General features: G+C 38.5%; 2 protein-coding genes across 2 annotated transcripts in view; both read left to right on the forward strand.

Annotated features, from left to right (window-relative positions):
• Positions 1-8,131, forward strand: part of ppp2r5b (protein phosphatase 2, regulatory subunit B', beta) — a 63,100-nt gene extending 54,969 nt beyond the window's left edge. Inside the window, exons 8-13 of the mRNA XM_038274780.1 lie at positions 2,073-2,126; positions 2,459-2,509; positions 2,618-2,737; positions 2,956-3,083; positions 5,599-5,700; positions 6,379-8,131. Of these exons, the coding sequence (XP_038130708.1) occupies positions 2,073-2,126; positions 2,459-2,509; positions 2,618-2,737; positions 2,956-3,083; positions 5,599-5,700; positions 6,379-6,607 (684 nt within the window). The 3' untranslated portion in view covers positions 6,608-8,131. The remainder of the gene's footprint in view (positions 1-2,072; positions 2,127-2,458; positions 2,510-2,617; positions 2,738-2,955; positions 3,084-5,598; positions 5,701-6,378) is intronic.
• Positions 8,132-20,874: 12,743 nt separating this feature from the next.
• On the forward strand, positions 20,875-23,133 carry LOC119776378 (glycoprotein hormone beta-5-like). The gene is made up of 3 exons (XM_038274763.1): positions 20,875-20,932; positions 21,738-21,939; positions 22,669-23,133. The coding sequence occupies exons 2-3, from the start codon at positions 21,739-21,741 to the stop codon at positions 22,855-22,857; spliced, it is 390 nt and encodes a 129-aa protein (XP_038130691.1). The 5' UTR covers positions 20,875-20,932; position 21,738; the 3' UTR covers positions 22,858-23,133.
• Positions 23,134-23,310: the final 177 nt, after the last annotated feature.

Raw genomic sequence — 23,310 nt, forward strand, 5'->3', positions numbered from 1 at the left:
AACATATTTACCCCAAACAGTTTCTCTAATGCGTTTCTAATGCTTGTAATTGTTCCACCTCTCAGCAGCAATATTTTGTGGCAGCTCTTTTTTATTCTTTCCTTTGTGCTGAAGCTTAACATATCTGTTTTCGTATGATTCTTTTTATAGCCCTCCTCCGTTCTTAATTCTCTAACAATGACGTGCTACAGATGGGAGACATGTTACATACTCAAACACTCTGACGGACATCATCAGAACCTAAAACTTCAACCTTAGTTTGCTGTAATCAGAATTGAAACAGATCATAAAAAACAATAAGGTTTGATTGAAGCTAAAAACAGAAAACAATAAAAAGGGAGAAGGGAGGTCTAAACTATATCCTACGTTAGCCTGAGGGGACTTCATGCGTGTGACATCACTCGTTCCGAAGTAAACACGCGCTCACTCACCACAGCAACCGGCCTGGTTGGAGGGGGCAACCGCAAAACACACTTAAGCACACACACACGTACTGTACCGACCCACTCTGGATAATAGGGACCGACCGGGGGTATTTACGAGGGCTGGGATATTTCTACTCAAACAGAATTAATAAAGCTCTCTCTCCAGACTTTAGCGCCATTTAAATTTTAGGGCAAAGATTCTTGTCTCTTTAACAGCTGGAGGGAGTACTTAAATGAGAGTTCACCCAAGTTTTAGTTTTTCTCCAGAAATATACGTATGTACATTCATTAAAGCCATACCTATAAACTGGTGTCATTCATAAAAAAACGTTGCAGATAGAAGAATTTAAAGAAGTTGAACTGTTTTTTTTTTTGCCAATCTTTGTTTTTAAAAGTGCTAAATTTTTGTTCCCAATTTGTTGTCGCTTGTAGTTCTGCTGGTTCTTTCAAGTTTTACAGGCATAATGCTGTCTTTTTATTTTTTGGCTTTAAGCACTACGAGCCTGATTTTATTTGACCTAGTTCACAAACCTTACTTTATTTCTGCTAATTTGCAGATATTATTTCCCGCTTTGCACCAGATTATTTCAGTTTAAATCTGTTAGGAACCTTAATGAGTCTTGGAGAGGTTGAAACTGTACTCCTCACCATGCATGATTGAGCATAAAAAGCTTCCTGTCTGTTTCAAGCATCCACAAAACTTCCATGGTGGTGTTATTGTGGTATATGCTGCAGCTATTGCAGCATATCTGGGCTGTGGATGCAGTATAGAGGAGCCTGTTACAGCAGAGGTAGCCTATTCATGATGTGAGCTAGAGATAGATCATTACATATTTTTTCGCTGCATTTTTTAAAAGATTTTTTTTTCTTGCATCATCATTGGCCAATGCACACGTGCGTTCGTCAATTCATTAGTGTTCAGCAGCCATGCCTTAAGATTACGTAAAGCACATGATTGTCGCTCCCTCCATTTGCAATTCATTCTTAATATTTTGATTTGTTTATGAAGGCTTCAACTGAAACGCTCTCATCATGAAAGTATACGATTTCACAGACAGGACTCCCAGCTGGATAGAGCATCCATGCCTCTAAATTGCTTATTGCACAGATTTAGGAGTTTATGGCCTTTTTTCTCTCTGACTGCTCTTAAATATGCCCATAGAATCTAGATTTATTTTTCACTACGGCAAACTTTAAAAAAGAAACCACCACACCTGCATCATCTGCTGTTCAAGTTCAAAAACCTTTCATGTTCATTTAGAAGTTCTGTAAGTCTACAGTAAGCTGGCAATATAAATTTTCCAAAATGTATGGTAATCCTGCAAACATTTTCGATTTTACTTGAAATTAAAAGCAGTTTTAATTCAGTTAATATAGGGGCTAACATCTGAAAAGATGATCCCAATCCTTACTCTACGGATTTCACATCACAAATTCTAACAACCTTAGTAAACCACAGATAAAATATTAGGCCTAGCACCAATCATTGTTGAACTCCACATGTAACAACATCATTTTTATTATTTATCTTTGAAGAGTGGAATCTTTTATAAAAATACTCACTAAACAAGTGTCCCTTACCATTAAAAACTACATTCATCATGGTCTCTGCCTTCATCCAAACTGTAGTGTTTTCTGTTGTTACAGCTGGCCTACTGTGTGGTGCAGTTTATGGAGAAAGATGCTACAGTGACTGAATACGTAAGTCTACAACTCAATAAGCAAAATTAATAATGTAATTTTTGCGTGGAAGCATGAGTTGCCAGTGTATGCATAACAACATATGTGAACCTTGTGGTGCTTTTTCAATGTATTATTTGGTTTGGAGGCCTAACACTGTCATCACATTGTTCTCTATTTTCATAATAATGTATACATTATGCACAGATAAACCAAAAATTTCTTGTTAAAGCAAATGTTTTAACTTATAAAGATGCATATTTCTACAATATCAGTATCAACATCCCAGACTTCTTTCAGTGCCTTTAGATGCCACAGTTTACTTTACTTTGTTGTATGTTTTTATCCTGCAGATCATCAGGGGGCTGCTCAAGTACTGGCCGAAAACCTGCACCCAGAAAGAGGTAAAGAGCAGCAGCTGGTTAATGTCTGCCCCCTCCTACTGCCTTTTCCTCCTCCCTTTCTATGTCATGCATTAACTTAACCGTTGTGTCTGTGTGGGGGGATTTCAGGTGATGTTTCTGGGGGAGATTGAGGAGATCTTGGACGTGATAGAGCCGTCACAGTTCATCCGTATCCAGGACCCTCTCTTTAAGCAGATTGCTGCCTGTATCTCCAGCCCTCACTTTCAGGTGATACATTAATACCAAAGTGGAAGAATAACACTAGAAATAAATACAGAAGTCCCACAAACACAGATACTACACTTTTGTTTTGTAAAATAAATTTACAAAACTACCATATCATTATTTTCAAATGCACTACAGAGGCTAAAACTAACCCGTAGGAACCAGTTCACAGTTCACTAGCTGCCTGATAAATAAAACTAAGCTAATCTGTTATGTTACAGGTAGCGGAGCGAGCTCTTTACTTCTGGAACAATGAGTATATCCTCAGTCTGATAGAAGAGAACTGTCAAGTCATCCTGCCACTGGTGTTCGGCACCCTCTACAGAGTCTCAAAGGAGCACTGGAACCAGTATGGCCCACACACACACACACACACACACACCAACTTTAATCATTGCTTTTTTAGTGTGTATTTCTATTTGTAGTGTGCCGTTGAAACAAAACATAATGTGTTATAAACTAATATTTGTTGAAACTGATGGTCAAACAATAATTCTGGTGAAAACAGATGCATTTTAAGCTCGACATACACAATCCAACCCTTTGTTTTTTAGGTGAAAATCCAATTTACAGCAAAACCTGTCATGATTTTTTACTTGTCTGTGTTTTATGTGAGTCATCCTTACCTGTTTTCGGTCACAAGCTGTATTATTTAAATTTGCACCTAAACATCTTAAACTCTGGTAGGAGATTTAGGCTTTTTACAGCAGTTTAATTCCATCATAAAGGTTTTCAGCTCAGCCTTGTTGCTTATGACAAAAGTGAAGCTTTCTTCCAGATTGACCTTTTTCTTCTCACCCTTTCATCGAGGCCCGATTTGTGGATGTATGACTCATGATTCCCTTCAACAGATACCCACCTGAGCTGTAGACCCCTGTTTTTTTTCGGTCGCCTCTTTGGTTCTTATCAGTTTAGCAGGAGACCCATGTCTGGTAGATGTACAGTTGTGCTTAGCTGTTTCTATTCTCAAATGATAGACTGGACAGAGCTCTGTGAGATGTCAAAATTCATAAACATTGTTTTATAACCTAACTCTGCTTTAAACTTAACCACATCTTCCGCTATGGTCCTTGGGCTTTATGATGCTGTTTGTTTTATAATAAACCCGAGGCCCTCACAGACCAGCTGGGTTTTATTTACTATCAAGGTGACTGTCATGAACAGAGGACAGATGGACCCAGTATTCAAGGAAAAACAGTCAGTAGGAAAGTTCAAAACGTTTATTAAATAAAGAAAACTAAAGTGGAGCTGAGGCTCGCGGACACTGCAGGAGGGGGGCGGGGCACCGCCCAATCTCAGACACTCTCTGTGGGAGAAACACAGGTAAGTGACCACGGTCATCTGACAGAAGATGATTATCTGAGTTGGCTACTTACCTGGTTTAACAGTCCAGTCCTAGAATGTCCCCAAGTGCTGCAGTCCCAGAGGTCTTGCAGGAAGCCAATCCTGGTCAGGGATCCAGATCAGGCAGGAACAGAACAGGTGGCAGGATCCAGACTTCCAGGCATCCACAAGCTCCCAGGACAGTTCAGAGTCTGACAGGGTCCGAAAGCGTGACCAGGTGGTCACGCACAGGAGCAGATAGGATCAGGTGCAGATGAGCAGGCTCAGTGGAAGAGGGTAGCCAAGGCAGAACGTGGAACCAGAACTTGATGCAGGACTTTAAACTGGTCTCCTCCCTGGAGCCAGGCTTACTGAGATAAAAACTGAACCTCCCCGCACATAGAGCCAAAAACCCGGCGGAGGAACAGTGGACGATCAGGAGACGGGACAAACACAAAAACCTCTTTCCACTGGCCGCCAGGATCCAGGACATCCAGGACCGGGATCTTTCTACAAGGAGTTTGCATGTTCTCCCGGTGCATGCATGGGTTCTCTCTGGGTTCTCCAGCTTCCTCCCACAGTCCAAAAGCATGACTGTTCTTCTTTAAATTCTCCTTAGGTGTTAGTGTGTGTGAATGGTTCTGTGTCTTTGTGTGTCTCTGTGTTGCCCTGCGACAGACTAGCGACCTGTCCAGGGTGTGTCTTGCCTCTTGCCCTTACAATCACAGATAGACCCTGGCCCGCCATGACACTGACAAGAACTAAAGTCTGATTTATACTCGAAAACCAGGTCGACTGTGTGCGTGTCGCAGTTAACGCAGAGACGGAGACACTCTGCTGCACCTCTTTGAAATTGTGGGTGACCGCAGACAGGAGCCCTCTGATTGGTCAACTCTACATCCGCTCTCCACTATATTTCCTGTTTGGTACCTTACTGGCTTGTTTTGTATGTATGATCGCCATTGGTCCAACTTGTGAAGTTGGACCAGCTAGAAGAGCAAGAATGCTGGGACCCTTTTTCCACCTGGATCCTGCACACTTTATCACCCCTCCTTTGTCGCACAAATTTGCCTCTTGCATTTTTCCACTTCTTCACTGCCTCGGCCGTATCTAGACCCACAGCTAGTTTGTGATTGTCCCTCTTGCATTGTGTCGTGGAATAACATAGCGCAGACCATGCTTCAATATTGGGCATAAATCAAAAATATCTGAGTCATACCTGCCACAAACGCACTGCGACACACTGATTTTATTTAGGAGTATATGAGTAAAGGAGATTGAATTGTTACCTTCCACTTTCCCAAAATACATTACTTTGTGTTGGTCTACCTCATCTAGTTTTTAGCTGTAACGTGCAGCTGTGAATACTTTAGCAAGTTGCTGCAGAGGAACTGGACAGAAAAAGAAGAACCATCTAAACTACTTTATTATCTGCTTACTTTCAGCCGCAGGCTGTTACTTTACATGGTGCCTCACCCACAGCTTAAATCTTGTGTCGCGATCAAGTGGATTCAGGTTTTTCCTTCTCTTTACTCTTCTAGAACTATCGTGTCTCTGATCTACAACGTGCTGAAGACTTTCATGGAGATGAACAGCAAACTGTTTGATGACCTCACTGCCTCCTACAAAGTGGAGAAACAGAAGTGAGTATGACTCACTGTCCTTTTCTGTTCGCATCACTGGATACGACAGGGACAGCAGGAGTTATCTGAAGTCATTCCTGAGACAGTTTTTGTTCCATTATCTATCCAGTTAGAAGTTATTCCAGGAGTCAGCGTGGTTTAGGTCATCCTGTAATCAAACAGCGCTTCCTGCTAATTATTTAAACTGAAGATAAAAACTAATTCAGGAAAATTATTAACTTAGCCTGTTTATCCACTGCACAATCTTACTTCTTCCTCAGGTTGGAAAGTTCATGGTTCTTTTTTAGATTGGCAGAGACTTCTAGGTCCTCAGACCTTCCTGATACCTTGAAGGAAGGGTTTAGCAACACTTCAATTTTTTATTGCAAGCTGTTATCTGGATTTTGTTTTTTACACATTTCAATATTTTTTTTCCATAAATAACTGCTAGAAAATAACACACAAACTAAAGAAGGGACAAAGAGAGGTCAGACACAAAATGGGAAGAAACAGGGACTGGAACATAAGGAACAAAGAAAAGAAAGGAAGTAAATAAGGGTGAATGGAAGGAAAGAGAGACACAAGGCGGAAAGGAAATGAAGCAAGGCTACAACAACATCAGAAATCTGCCTTCATGTTTTCTTCTCTTTAACCGTCTTGATATTTTCCTCCATCTTTTCTTTCCCACTGCCTCACCAGGGAGATGAAGCGAGAAAGGGAGCGTGCAGACCTCTGGCGAGGCCTGGAGGAGTACCAGGAGCGCCGAATGCAGATGCTTACAGAGGCCGCCAGGAACCAGCGCAACCTCCAGGAGAGGGTCGAGAGAGGAGACCCACTGAGCCCTTCCTCCCCACAGACGGCTCAGTCCGACCAACTCGAGCCAAAACCCAGCGGGGCGTCCTCTGGAGCCGGGGAGAGCGCCACCTAGGCACCGCTGCACACATGAGGGATAATACTGGGGGAAGGGTAGTGGGACTTGAGCTTAGTGGTGAAAGTGTTGGGAGACAGAAAAGGTATAAAATCACTTCTTTTTATCATGTATCATGGAGGTGGCAGCTTCTTGTACAAAGGTGCAATCTCTGTGATGCAAAGCTGTACCTTCTTTCTGACAGCATTGTGTGAAACTGGTTCACTTTTAGCTGTACACACGTCATGTTGCAGTTCATTACTCTAAAAAGGTGCAGCCTGTCATGTTATTTATTATCCCGTTCAGTAAACTGCAGACCAGCTGCAAAACAAAGAGACAAAGTGTCTCTTTTGGTGTCTAACTTGTCTTGACATTTGACCAACAGAGTCATAGTCTGTACTGTGGCCTCATCTTTATCTTTTTAACTGAAAGATGCTTAATCCTGACGTGCATAGCACAATCCATGAATGAAAACAGATGAAGCAATTTCACACAAATGTCCCAAAGCTATCGCTGCACACAACCGACCGACCTACATACATGAGGGTACTTAGTGTAAATATCAGAGAAGAAAGGAGCTACCAAAAGTGTATGGCCGTTAGACATATGTCACACAACTGACTGAGACACACAGATCCCCGTAAGCACCCAAACACACACAAAGATTTACTCAGCCAGTTGTGGCGCTGACTCGTCCCCATCTGGGTCCCACCACAGGATCCCCTACAGTCCCAGTAAACTTCAATTAAAGCCGATTACGATGGTGATGACTCTGATATAAAGTACAATATTGTTCCTTCTTCTTACTTGTTACTCTACTACTACTACTCTACTCTAACTACTACTGATGATGATGTTTTTATATATATATAAATATATATAGATATACATACGTCTGGATATTTCTGTAGCGTATCATGGAAGAAAAACTAGTGTAGCAGAAACCATAAAAGGGGAAGGCCGACTAAAAATCCTAATTTTTACGCAGTAATGAGGCCATAATGTTAGTGCTGAAATTCAGCAGAAAACCCCTTTAACAGACCTTAACTGAGGGTGGCAGGGATAGACTGGATAAGCAGCAGTTGTTTTTCTTTTGCTTTGAAATCTTTGAATCTCCATATAGAGCAAATCAACAGTTTTAATACAAACTTGGTTGGAAAACTTAGATAAAAACGTAGATAAATCAACAGGAATATTAAAATTTAAGAGAAAAATTATCAACACTGTAATGCAAATAAAACAGATTTGGTGAATTGATCAGAAGCAACTTGATGAATTGATCTATAAAGCATTTTAGGCTATAAAACTTTCTTGGAACATAACTATTTTCAATATTTGCTTGGATGCAATATGAATCATAGCAGGGTGGCCTGAAATCAGCAACATCGACAAGAATGAAGGCTGTTACGCTAGGGAGGGGAGTTATAGATTTTGCCTTTTTGAGCAAATACTTAGGTGACTACAGTTGGTACTAGTGTTGCACCGATACCGATACCAGTATCGGACGGGGCGCCGATACTGCCCTAAAATGGTGGTATCGGTATCGGCGAGTACCAACAAATAGGGCACCGATACCATTTTGAGAGCCATAAGTTTATTCAACTATTGTCACCCACTCCTGGTAGGCAATAAAAAGTTCTACTGGATTCACTTTGTATTAGATTTTTTCCTGCTTCACAAAGGTAAGCAGTAGCTTGACAAAGCCGTGATGGCAATTATTTTACGTTATTATGGTATCGGTATCGGCCGATACTGCACAGCCAGGTATCGGGTATCGGTATCGGGGCCAAAAAATGGCATCGGCACAACACTAGTTGGTACCCATGAAAAGGGGACATTATCCTGTGCCTACACACATGCTGCAAATACATAAATGCACAACTAATACAGAAAGAACTGCAAACCCGAAAAAACCCCATAAATAAATAAACAAGGACTATGAGAACTCAAAACCTACTGAAAACACAAACACAGGAAAAATTTTGTAAGTACCAAAAATAGCTGCAAATTAAGAAAAGCTGCAAACTAGCACCGCATAACATCGGGGGTCCAGACCATTAGGGGGGGTGATAATCTTCTCATATGGGACCAGACCATAGTAAAGACATAAACAGAATGCTCAGATAGATTCAGGCTGTGTCAGAATCCCCGTTCTAACCCCTAGACAGACATTATTCCTCGCCGCAGTCGAGTTGTGACAGCCTATGGGCCGCGGGCCGCTGTGATATCGAATCCCATAATGCTTTGCGAGGAGAGCTCTACCTGCAAAGCATTCTGGGATATATATATCCTGGATGATCACTACTTTTCAAAGCTACTTTTTCATCCACAAGATGTTCGGACACTAATTTAAAATGGTGTAATCACTATATAGTGCCCTATTTAGTGATCAGGGATATGCTTTTTTTCTTTTTTCTTTTCCCAAAGCGTTTATTAAATATAGATCTGCTTTTTGTATCCATGCTAGCTACTATCTTCTTCACTGCCTCTGTGCATCTTTCTCTCTTGTCATCAGATGGTAAAGTGGTGGAAATTACCAACTTTAGCGTAAATAAAACTGTTTGCTGTCTTAATAAAAAAAAGCTCTAAACAATAAAAGTAGTAATGATGTAGCTACAAGCAAAGCCTCTTATTCAAAGATATATCCACTGTTCTTTCACGCCTGAAACTGTGGTGTTACATATAAATAGATACCACAAAGGTTTCAAACTCAAAGAAAAACACTGCCATCCAGTTGGATTTCTGAATCAGGAAAGTCTATTAGGTTTGGCCGATCCTGAAGCTGCTAGAGGGGACCGTGGAGACGACAACCTTTTTCTTTGCGAAGCAACAAAACAATTATTCATTTGTGTCTGATTATTAAGATGGTGTAGTGGGGTGAAGAGAGGGGAGAAAAACCGAGAAAAAAAAAAAAGTTATTTTAGCAATATTTTCATTCTTTCAGGATAATCTGTGTGTTTGTAGGGAGTCAGACAGGATAATAAAAAAAAACATGTTTTATCTCCTGTTGCATCCATGATACTCACATTGTCTTAAGGTACTACATTATTTGTAAATTTGTTTGATGAAAAACAATTTTGCTCTGTAATTATGTTTATTTTATTGTCTTTTTGTATGACTTTGCTCATCTTGTGGGGATAAAAAAAAAACAATTCTGATGCTATTTATTTTCTATTTGATCATGAAATGTAACCTTATTTGTGGGTGATGTTAAGGTTGTGGAAGTGAATGTGGGGGTGTATGTGTGTGTGTATGATGATTTGTTTTCGGGAGAGGATCAGTGAGCAGAAGACGAGCGTAGGAAGAGTGATAAAGAAGGAGAAGAAGCCGTTCTCTTTGTTTTGTTTTCTCTCTCCTCTCCTTTTTTTGAGGGACGGGGGTTTGATTCTCGAATGTATCGCACAATGTCCCCGATTGTTTCTTTTAAATGCTAATAACGCAGAGCTACCTGTCAGTTGCTTTGTTACAAAACATTCAGAAACCCTTATTAACACACTAGATTCAGCCTGAATGGACAACGTTCAAATTAATTTTATTTACAGATTTAGGGGTAATTTTCCACTTCCATTAGAGGAAGGAGGGTTTTAGATTAAGACATGGATCTCTCAGTTTTATCTCAGCAATTCCTTCTACTTTTTAGCATCACTGCAGGGGTGCCACCATTTATCTTCTTCACTGGAAACATAGTTGAGCTGAATTCATCCTAATTATATGATTCCACCCCTTTTTTAAAGTCACTTCCTGTCATTTAGCGATCTGGAGCCATTTCATATCATTTGGTTGTTTTCATAACAGCTATTTTAATTCACAATAAGGTGAAGTCAACCACAGAACATTTCTTTACCAACTTTTAGCACACCCTTTCAAAGCTACCTATTTACAAAATGCCACATTGTCTGTTCACACTATTCACACTATAACGAAAGTTGTTAATATGACTCCAGTAAATAAAATCTACAAGAAGGGGAGGGGGGTAGGTTATATATTGAATTTCAGGTTGAACTAAACTGGACACTAATAGAACCTCTGCATTAGCTTGCCTTGTGGCTTAATCCCCGGGTAAGATATTGACAGCTGATAGTAACTCGCACAACCCCACTTCAAAGGAAAAAAACATTACTTGTAATATTCTGGATAGCAGTAAAACTCTCCAGAAACTAAAAAAATAAATCATTAAATCATATCTTTTCAGGCCTAACAAGGAGAAATTTAATTATTTGGATCAAAACAATAGTTAAAATATTTAACTGTATCAGAACCTTTGATAAATGCTGTCCAGTTTATGTAAGTATGACCTTCTTGATTCATATGCTATTTAAATTTTGCTAGAGAATGTAACATAACAAAAAGTATCATTGGAAATCACAGAAAATATGTTATAGATTGTTTAAACAAGAAGAAATTAGCTATTTTTTATTTTCCCTTTCATTGTGTCGCCATCAAGTCTAACTCAGCCTGCCAAAGAAGTCCATTCTTGTTTTCGAAAAAAAAAAAAAGAAAATGTTAGAAATAAAAAGAATTTAATTTGGAATAATTTTGCTGGATTTCAAACTTTGTCTTGATTGAGGAAAGCAAATCACAATTGATATAACCCAAATCAAATGTATCAGCAAAACTATCTGGCACAAACTTTTTATTTTCTATTTGTTTTGGCTTGCCTGCTTAGAAACCCCCCAAAAACGTGGTTGTTTTTGTCAAGGAATACAGGACCTCACCCCTCACTGATTTTAAAAGCCTTTGGGTTACAAAGACAGCCCTTTGTCCTTAAATGAATTCACCTGATTCCAGCCCCGGTCCAAAATAAAAGGCAAATGAGCGCTCTGGTATCTTCCAACAGATAGATGACTGTCATCTTTCTACCTTTTGGCCATAAATTGATGACAAGCAGTAAAGAAGGAAACAAGAGGAGACATAAAGGGAGAAGGAAAGAATTTTATACATGATAGCATTGCAATAAGTCAGAGCAACAGGATGAGAATATAATGTTAATAAAAACTACAACCGCATTACGTAGCAATTTCACAGAACTTCTAGATTTGCACTGTCTGCCCAATGATCTGTGTTTGTTTTGTTGATGATAAAAACAATAGAGGATGATAGAGAGGTTGAAAAGATGTATATTTTGGGGACCAACACATCAGTGGGGGAGGGGGGGTTGAATGTAGAGATGCTTACTACTGTACGTAACATAACGGGGATGTAGACTGGAGGAAAAAAAAAACATCTATGTGCTAAAAGACAAAATGAAATTTCACTTTGAGAAAGCAACTCTGGGAGTCTGTGTTGTTTTTATCAGTCACCACTCATACATTATCTCTCACTGCTATACAAAATGTTCCTAAGCAGTTTTGCTTTTAAAATGTTATGAAATGTGTTTGTGTTCTTTAACGAGAATATATCTTTGAGACATACACTACTGTACCGTTCAAAAGTTTGGGGTCACCCCAAAAATTTTGTGTTTTCCTGAAAAGTCACACTTATTTACCACCATACGTTGGGAAATGAATAGAAAATGGAGTCAAGACATTGACAAGGTTAAAAATAAGGATTTGTATATGAAATAAGATTTTTTTTTTATACCAAACTTTGCCTTCGTCAAAGAATCCTCCATAGGATTCCATAGGAAATCTTCCATTTCTTAACAATATCACGCATGGAATAGCCTTCATTTCTAAGAACAAAAATAGACTGTCGAGTTTCAGATGAAAGTTCTCTTTTTCTGGCCATTTTGAGTGTTTAATTGACCCCACAAATGTGATGCTCCAGAAACTCAATCTGCTCAAAGGAAGGTCAGTTTTGTAGCTTCTGTAACGAACTAAAGTGTGAACATGATTGCACAAGGGTTTTCTAATCATCATTTAGCCTTCTGAGCCAATGAGCAAACACATTGTACCATTAGAACACTGGAGTGATAGTTGCTGGAAATGGGCCTCTATACCCCTATGTAGAGATTGCACCAAAAACCAGACGTTTGCAGCTAGAATAGTCACTTACCACATTAGCAATGTATAGAGTCTATTTCTTTAAAGTTAAGACTAGTTTAAAGTTATCTTCATTGAAAAGTACAGTGCTTTTCCTTCAAAATAATAAGGACATTTCAATGTGATCCCAAACTTTTGAACGGTAGTGTATATTAGTTAGCTTCTGTCTAAAGGGCTCATTATAGCTTCAATTTATTTCCGTATTTTTCTGCCAAATGGATGGAGGATTCTGGTAAAAGAACTCACCTGTGCTATCATGGGACAGATTTATACTGAACTAGTGGAAAAACACCTTTGGAGATCAATGGTAAACTAAAATGTTGTAGGCCTTATTTGTCAAATCTCTTGAATTACATTAACTTTGATATGCCTTTGATATATCTTTATTTAAAATTAAAATACTAGAAACCTTCATTTAAAATTAAAATACTAGAAACATAGCACTTTATTATATGCAATTTGATAAACCTATTTTAGTTGTATTATCAAAACAGCAATTTACAGCCTGTTTATTAGAATCCAGGTATTTGAGACCTACTAACTTATGTTTAGAAATCCTGTTAAAGCTCTGTTTGTAAATCCAGGTAGCAACTCTGTTTAGAAAGCAACTAAAATCACTCCATATATGTTTAACACAACGGTTTCCTATAAAATAAATATATTTCATATAGGGCTACATGCAAAACTGCCAAACTTTTACTTCACATAAGTGTATTTTACAGATATTTTACAAATGCAAATCAGAAGATAAATATGATGCAGAAAGAAAAATCAGTTTTATTAATAGTAATACTAAGCATTATTTAGACCAGGGGTGGGCAACTCCAGTCTGGGAGGGCCTGTATCCTGCAACTTTTAGATATGTCCTTGACTTAACACACCTGAATCAAGTAAATAGATAATTAAAAGGACTCTGGAGAAATTGGCTCTGTTCGAAAACCTGGGCTGCATCCTCCAAGGACGCGGTCTACCTAGACTGGATCCTTCGAAGTCCTTGAAAATAAGGAGACCGGAAGAGTTTTGGCTGTGAATTCTAACAGGTCTACCCTTCGGCGGGTTTTACCGCCGTAAGGTCTGTTGCTTAGCAACCATGAAAGTTGACACACAAAGCAGGAAAAGAATTCAGAACTGTTTGGTTATTTATTTATTTTTTATTGTAAAGTGAACAAAGACTACACTCACAAGAATCCAGAGTGGAATAAAGGTTTCAACCATCGGGAGCAGGAACATATAAAATCAAATGTAATGATAGAAACCTTAGTCAGTTAAATAACCTGCTGCTGTCATTCTGCACATCTCTGATGTTGCTGCTATTTTCAAATATCCATTACTGTAAAAATGTCCATAGCTGCATATTGGTTATTTATTCTCCAGTTTTATATTGTTAAAACACTTTACAGAATTGTATTGTTTTTTTGTTTTTTTAACTCTTCCCTATCATGTTATTCTTATACATTTTTCTAAGGTCCGCATTTGTGTGACCATTTTTAATAATGTTTCTGCTGCTGTAAATTTGCCCATTGTGGGACAATAAAGGGCTTTTCTATTCTATTCTATAAAAGGGGTAGAAAGATATAAGTAAATCTAAATATTAAAATATTCAAAAAAAAAAAAATCTTAGTTAAGCATATTGTGCAAAACAGCAATAAAAGATAAAACTCCTATCAGATTTATAGTCCCCACACTGCAGATATATTAGAATCTGTCCTTAAATTACAGCCAAACCCATTTACACAGTAACAGATAAAAACCTTTAGATAAATCAAACATTACCGCCGCTTATCTGACTCAATAACCATTAAAACAACTATTTTCATTAACTTCAGATGGAACTATTCACTGACTGGATTATATTAAACTGAACTTCCAATTTTCACCACTGTTCGGCGCCAAGTAACCTTTCCTCTGATCACGGCTTGCTTGGTCTCGCAATGAATCCTGGGTAAACCAAGGATACCGAGGATACATCGGACCCGTCCTTCAAATCAGGCAAAAAGAAGGACGCATTTTAAGGCCGCATAACGAAGACTCTTGGAATCCGACCAGACCTATGACATAATCGTACTTCGAATCTGGCCTTCTAAGGACGCGTCCCAGGTTTTCGAACAGAGCAATTGATTGCACACTGGGGAGGTAGTTCGACCATTTGATTTAGGTGTGTTGGACCAAGGATGAATCTAAATGCTGCAGGAAACCGGCCTCAAGGACTGGAGTTGCCCACCTTTGATTTAGACACTCGGGGCACTAGACCTGAAGCTTTCATGTTTAGGGTTAGTGCCCTTGGAAGCAAGCAGCAACACAGCACTGTTGCAAAAAGTCAGACCACTTTGGACCAGCAGACTGAGAAGTCATTGTGTTCCTTTTAAAGACAAGGCCACATTCACCCCTCTAAATAAATCCTACATCAGAGAACCACATCTGTTTGATCTGGTGTCAAATCAGTTTTGTTACCTAGCCAAAAATTTTCCCCCGCTTAGTTATCTTGTTTAAGGGATGCTCAGACTGCTGCTAAGTGGTGCTCGAGGTCACCACTCATTCAGTGATGAATCCAATGCTCTTTTAGATAAATAGATACATTTTTTTTAGAAAAGAAGCCTGCACTGGACTCTATATTGACCTGAAAAAATTTTTCAGAATGTTGCAAATACTAATTAAATTCAGTTTATTTATATAGTGCCAATTCACAACACATGTCATCTCAAGGCATTTTACAGACACAATTCATTTCATAGAATTTGATTCAAAGTTTTCTATCTAAGGAAATCCAGTTGATCGAAAGCAATACACCAAGCACACCAAGCATGCTTATAGCAACAGTGGAGAGGAAATTTTTCCTTTTAACAGGAAGAAACCTCCAGCAGCACCTAATCTATTAATACAGCTCTGACTAGGAATATGATTTTGACCAGGAAGAATCCTATTTTAGTGATCTACAAATGGAACAACAGAGAGGTGAGAGCTTTTAATAATGTCAAAATGGCCTGCCATGACAGACTACATATGCATTAATTCGAGCAGCTATCTCCTCCTAGGCCAACTGTCTCTCCTTTGCAGCTATAGCACTTTTTCTTTTTCCTTTAAAAACATGCTTCAACTCACCCTATGCTTGCATTTAAACCTCTAGTTCCATTGGTGTGAAAAAGGAAGACTTCATCTTGCCTGTTGTCATGGTGACTCATCAAAACAGGGCTCGACTGATAAAGGCTTTTTATAGTTGCCACGCACGCATAAAACTACTCAGGGTGATTGAAATAACTCACAGAAGACATTAGGAAACCAAAAACTCAAATTTGATTCAATTTGTCTCCGAGTTCGTTGATAGTGCTTTGTGAAAAAGACCCTCAGATAATCTCATTACAGAACTCTCCAAGCAGCTCTTCATTCTCACTATACTCACTCTCAGACAGAGAAGAGTAAAAGTCCACAGCTCACCTCCTCATCTGGCCTGCTGGTTACTCAGCTGCTACCTAGTATCAGACAGAGAGTGGATCACCTCTGCCAATGTTTTCTCTCAAAGCTGAAAAATAAACTAGAGGGAGCATCCATCCTGAGTAACAACCATTGGACCTTAGAATTTAACAAGCTTGAAAAATACAGCTGTTTGGATTTGAGAGCTTCAATGTGCTCGTTATTTCCAGGGGACACATTTAGATGTTCTATTTCCACTATGTTCATCTCCAGAGCTCTAATCGATCTGGTGAGGTCAGGAATGACAAGGATGTAGTGCTGACGACTACATGTAGTGCTGGCGGCTGTGGCTCTCTGGAACAGGGGAGGGTCAATAATGTTCAAACATCACGCATTGCATTCATAACAGTTAAATCATAAAACACACTTAATTTGAAGTTTAATGTCAAGTAGTCAATGCAAGACTGACATCTGGGGTCAGAAAGAGAAACCAAATTAAAGTTTGATACTAAAAACTTAATTACGATCACGACTATATGTCAATGGTTAAGGTCAGAACTAATCTCTGAGGACATAAAGAAAAACTGAAGTTAAATAGTTCATCCAAAATTAACATCTGAAAAGGCTTTCTGATTTCCAGGGCCTTCAGGTCCAGTTTTCTGCATCTTTTAGGGGATTCTCTTCAACACACCTGAGTCAAACAGTCAGGTTATAGGCAGGACTCTGAGGTTAAACTTGACTGCATGCTGACCACGTTATTCAGCCACTGGATTGTTTGGAGGCAGAGTCACACCTAAAAGGTATAGAGCACCAGAACAAGACGGAAAGTTTGAAGTCATAATATGATTTTACATTTATTAATATAAACTGGAAACAAAGTTTGATGTCATAGGCTAATTTTAACTTCAACATATGAGGTCATCAAGGCAAGTTGGAATGAACAATTGATGTCATAAAGGTAATCCTAGATTAGCATTGAGAGTCATAGGTGGAAATAAGGATCTAAAATCATAAAGGGAAATGAAGATGACAGTCTAAGGTTGTCAAGGGCAGTTGAAATGAACATTTGATGTCATAGGCTGATATTAACTTCAACATCTAAGGTAATTTAGGGAATTTGGAATAAAGGTTATAAAATTATCTTTGATTCAAAATATGAGGCTATTAGGAAAGTTGGATCAGCTGATTAAATTATGGCTCCTCCTCTTAAATCAAGTACTGCAGAAACTTCCTAATCATCCAACCTTTTCTGGTGTGCTTGATGGGTTCAACGGGGTTGGGAACCTTTGCCATACACTGATCTTCTCATCAACATATGGGGTAATTAATGGAAATTGGAATGAAAGTCTTATGTCATAAAGTGATCTTAGGGTGGAGTTATGAAGTAATTGACGAAATTGGGATGGATATATGATGTCATAGATGTATTCCCTGATTAGCATTCAAAGTCATAGATGGAAATAAGGACAGATTAAAGTTGTCAAGAGAAATTGAAATGAATATTTAACATCATACAGTGATGTTATGTTCAACATATGAGATCATTCGGGAAAGTTGGAATCAAAGTTTAATATCATAAAATAATCTTAGGTACGACATATGAGGTCACAAAGGGAAATCGCAATTAAAGTTAAATGTGATAGAGTTTTCCTATGTTGACATATAAAATCATAAAGGGAAATGAGGAGGACAGTCTAAGCTTTTCAAGGGTATAGAAATAAAATTGTGAATTCATAGACTGATATTAGGTTGTACATCTAAGGTCATTTAGCGACTTTGGAATAAAAGTGTGATGTTATAAAATATCTTTGGTTCAACATATAAGGCTATTAAGGTAAGTTGGAATCAAACTTTAATGCCTGATACCAACTGATATTAGGTTCAACAAATGAGATCATCAACAGAAAATGGAATCAAATTTAAATGTCATAGAGTTTCAGCTATACATAAACCTAAATTCCTAAAAGTAAGTGAGGATGAAAGTTGATGGTTGTGAGGGGAATCTGGAAATAAAACATAGGTGTCACAGTGAGATGTTATATTCAACATATGAGGCCATTAGGAGACAATTGAAGAAAATGTCGATGTCATTATGTCATAAACAGGACAAATGGACCCAGTATTCAAGGCGAATCAGACAATGGGAAGTTTCAAAACTTTTTAATACCGGTAACAGAAAAATAATAAAACATAACTAGACGCGGGCTGCTGAGAATAAGTGGACGGCAGTGGCTGCAGGAGGGAGGTGGGGCACCGCCCAGTCACTGACACTCTGGAGGGAGAAACACAGGTAAGTGACCACAATCAACTGACAGGAGATGATAATCAGAGTGAGTCACTTACCTGGTTTACCGGAAGACAGAATCCAGCCGTTGGACTGCCAAATGAGATGTGGCTCAGAGCTGTACAAAGTGTCCCTGATGCAGCAACCCCAGTGAGCAGGCAGGAGACCGGTTCCATTGGTGCAATGACAAACCACTTTTTCCATGATAACATCCAAACTGCCTCCGTAATTCAGTCTGTAAATACTTGTAGAATGGATTGGTGGGATTTTGGTGGGGTTTTAGCTGAAGGATCCATGTTACCCATTTATTAAATATTTCTATAAGATCACAGTGAGAGGGATAAGTACCCCTGCTCTACCATAAATAAACATTTTGCCGTAAGTCAGCAGCTAACTGTGTCATGATTACTGGCACTAGCACTGGTCTAATGCATCATTCAACACACCTGTCAGCTCCACCTCGTTTCCAATCAGCCTCCATCAGATTCACCTGCCATTTCGACTATACATCCAACTCTCAGACCAGTCAGAGGTACCAGATTGTTGTGAGCCATCAGGGAGTTTAGTCCATAACTCCTGTTACCTTTCTGCCAACTGAATCTGACCTGATTCTGCCTCCTGAATCTCTGAGTCTGCATGAACACTATTGGACCTGTTATAATTTGTGTTTGGATCTCTGACCAGCGCCCCGGGGAGCCGCGGGGACGAGTCTGCGGGCTCCGCCGGCAGCCAGCCCCCCTCAAGTGAATCCGGTCCTGGGCCCCAGGGATCCGAGGCCCCAGGGGCGCCCGACCCAGCTTTAAGTCAGCTTTAATGTCAATTCTTCACATTCACCAGACATACAAGGACTTGAGAGGATGTTTCTCATTCACCAACAGTGAAACAGATAAAGTGCACAGGCGCAACAGATAACATCATTTTCTAACACTAAAATTTAAACATTCAATTTCACAATAAAATATAAAATGTACAATAATATAAAATATGCAATACTTATGCTAGTGCAAAAAGGCAGATGGTAATGGCAGCAGAAAAATTACTATTATTATTATTACCAATTATGTAACATATATCATTTGTAACAGTAACAGTGCAAAAGAACAGTAGATAAATATAGTATTAATAGTAGTGCAGGAGGAGTGCAGAGATTGTTTTTTGAGAGGGGGGCTCAACTTCCTGACAGCTTGGTGGATGAAGCTTTCTGTGAATCTTGGGGAGTGGGCAAGAGTCTGAACAGCCAGTCAGTCTATGAAAACACACACACCCACAAAGACTGTCTGTCTGTCTGTATCTCTGTCTGTCTGTCTCTTTCATGCATGCACATGTCCTGCTGTAATCCAGTTTCTGACGAATGGAAATGGGTCGAATTTGTCCAGAGGAGGTCCGTTGAGGTCCAAAAACAGGAGTAAAGACCTGCTGTCTCCGTGCAATCTGTTCTACGTTGTCCGTGTTGTTAACTGCGGAAAAGAACATGGCTAATTTGCATACGCGAGCAGGATTGGTTGGCTCCAGTTGGTAAAAAACAGAACATATTTGTGAATAAAGGTTTTGAATTTTAATACTGGACATGTTGAGCTTAAAAACATTTTAGTGACCATTAGTGACAAAAAATATTGTATTTTAAATTTTTTTGACACAATTTAAGACCCCCTTTAAATTTTGCTTTTGAGGCTTTCAGGGCATCTCATGGGTTAATCCGGGGGGTTGAGCCCCCCCCGGACGCCCCCCCCGTATTTCGCACTCTGCTTCCTTCTCTCCCTGAGACCTTTCTATGCAATCACGCCTTGAGGTTTTCCTCCTCTTTAGCTCTTTAACATTTGTCTTCAGTAACATGTCCAAGCCATCTCAACCAACCTCCTGACTTTATTTTCGAAGTACTTAACCAAACAAATTTTTCTGAAACACTCTTTTCCAATCCTTTCCATTTTGGTGGGTGCTGATAAAAGCATCTTCATTTGTGGCACCTCCAGCTCTTTTTTGTATATTTTTACTGGTGCCACCACCTCAAAAACATATAAATCATTATAGTTCTAATGCCATCTTGTCAACCTTACTTTTTATACTTGCAGTTTACTTTTTTTTGTCCATTCATTCAATTGAAATAGCTATACTAGCCCTATGTTCTTCACTTATCTTTAAAGTCTTTTGCTTTTAGTAGTTATCGGCCCTCTTTAGCCACGGCAATAATTATTTTTTATCCTGTTCCTTGAGCAATGGCTAATAATTAACCTCTAACTAATAGAAGCATAGAGGTTTTTGTTTTGGTAAAAATCCTCCTTTCTGTGAAATAAGTGGTTTAAACATCCAACTATATGTAACAGTGCATACGCATTGGTTTGAATGGGTCAGGTTCAGTCCTGCCACCCCTCAACTCATAGTACACTGAGCCAGAGATGTGAAAAACACCCACACACACACTCAAAAACACACAGACAGACGCGGGCTGAGGTTAACAAAATATAGACAATCACAAGTATTTTCCAGGAACTCTGTTTTTTTATGATTTAGGGAACTCTAATGGTATTTCATTGGATTTGCTATGATGTCAGCATGTCCGCTCAACCTAATGGCCTACTGAGAACAACTGCAGGGACAGCTTTGTTCCATTTAGTGAACTGTCCAGACTGAGAGACACAGGCAGCTGAAACCTCAACCAGTTTGGAAGCTTTGAAGGTGAGTTTTCTTTATATGATAGTTAAAGATTAGAATTTAAAATTTGCATATGTTTAATGCTTGTGTAGATTCTCAGTAATCAAGGTCTTGGTAGGGGGAAAAATGTCTAACAAAAGTAACATTGCTTCTCATAAATATTGAAAACATTTAAGCCATTTAAGCCTGTTGCTTATTTAATTGTTTGATTCTTAACAATTGCGTGACCAGCTTGAATAAATGACACTTAACATGAGTTTATGATGTAATCTTTAAAAAGTAACCCTTTTTTTTTTTTTTGCTGCACATTGTCATACAAAAAAGTATTTCTCAAAATTTTATATAATTGATGAATAAAGCATCATGAATTAGTAAGCAGCCCTACATCTTGGATGGGGTAAAAAAAAAAGAAATAAACTATCTTACCTGCATGTAATACTGACCATTTCTACAACTAAATAGATATTAATGCTTAAGGATGCACGTTGTGGTCTAAAAGTAATGTTTTTTTAATGACAAACACCAGAGAGTGTTAGGAGTCATTTGCTTTTTTGATAAACTTTTTTTTTCTTTCAAGTAAAAAGGGGCCTAAAATCTCTAGTCTAAAAATTACATAAAGAGAGGAGGATAAATGGGCTGTTTTTTTTAGCAACTAAGGACTTATTTACAGTCATAAACTAATGCTTTCTTATTTTTATGATAATAAAAAAGGAATATAAATGATTTTTTACTTAATTTTGGCATCTTGACCAAACAACAAGTTGAAAGTGTATGTATTCTATCAAGGTTACTCAGCTTTAACTCTCTTTATGTGTTTCGAAATATCCAGCATGCGGCTCCATCCTCTCTTCCTATTAGTACTCTTTCACCTTGTTGCCATGGCAGCCGTGCCGTGCGTCTCCATGATGACGCCACTCCAGAGTTTCCGAGGCTGCGCAGTGCGCGAGTTCTCCTTTGTGGCCCAGAAGCCTGGCTGCAAAGGGCTGCATGTCACAACAGAGGCCTGCTGGGGGCGCTGTTACACCTGGGAGGTAAAGTTAAAAGCGTCACAGCCAAACAGCATTGGTTGGTTTCTAAATTCTGTAAAAAATGTTTATATTATTGTTGAAATAAATTATTTAACTTATGGAAATGAATTGAGGTTTTTAATTTAACTTTAGGGTTTGAGTCATAAGATTGGTTACAAGAACGCACAGATATGATTATGGCAAAGTGTTTCCATGTTCTGTTTCATCCAAATATTGTAGATGTTTTAAACATTTACAAGTGATAAATAGGCCTACTCGAAAACAAATATGTTTAGAGATATACATTGATATATCTATATTGATATTAACAAATGAGGTATTCTTGTTTACTTAATTAGACCGCTAAGATACTGTTTTTTTAGAAATTGTCTACTAATTGACTTTCTGATTTACTGAATCTCACTGTTTTATAGATACAACTAGACTCAACGGTTCTGGACTTTAATCTGGAAATAATTGTAAAGGTTTTACTTGATTGGAACATTTTATTGAAAAAAATAAAATCTATTGCACACATTGGAGCTGTGACATTAATGTTAAGTGCTGTGAGATAACTTTTTCTGTGAAACCTCACTTCATGCCGATTATTTAATATTTTGATTATATATTTATATATAAATAAATATTATATGTTTATATTTTGTGACATGTTTTATTATTATATATTTATTTAATGGGTTAGTATAGTCATTGTACATGCCATGATGTGTTTTCTGTTTGTGAATCCTGCAGAGACCTATACTCGAGCCCCCGTACATCCACCGACATCACCGCGTCTGCACATACAGTCGCATCCGACACATGATGGCTCGACTGCCGGGCTGCCTGCCCAACATCTCCCCTCTGTATCATTATCCAATGGCCCTGCAGTGCCACTGCAACCTATGCTCTATGGAGGACACAGAGTGTCAGACCTTTTAAAAGAAGACAGCTTTCTCTTCTGTTGATATAAATAAACTGAATAAAATTACAGGGAATTTTTAAGACGCACAATTAGTTGTTGCATATGTATACTGAAAGTAGTGTGTACTCGAATTTGGTATTTCTGTAACAAATAGCAATCAGTACCAGCTCAAGCATGATGTATTCATTAAATAAGCTCAGTGCCTTTGGTAATAAAGTATAATTTTTGTTTTGCATCAATATGATTATAATCTGTGAGCTGGTGTTTGTATTATTGACTAATTAAAATATAAGGTCTGTAAAAAGTTTTCTGCTTCAAAATTACAATTTTTTTTTCACTAGCCTGAAACCTAATTTTCAGATCCACTGTGCAAATCATGACATCAAATAGTAGCATGGAAAATCTAAATATTTTAGACTTTGAAAGTTTAGATTTTGAAGTTGAGGGCATAAAACATTTTAACACCGTGG

Source organism: Cyprinodon tularosa, unplaced genomic scaffold, assembly GCF_016077235.1.
Source record: "Cyprinodon tularosa strain WSP-4 unplaced genomic scaffold, ASM1607723v1 ctg93, whole genome shotgun sequence".
NCBI classification, from domain to species: Eukaryota; Metazoa; Chordata; class Actinopteri; order Cyprinodontiformes; family Cyprinodontidae; genus Cyprinodon; species Cyprinodon tularosa.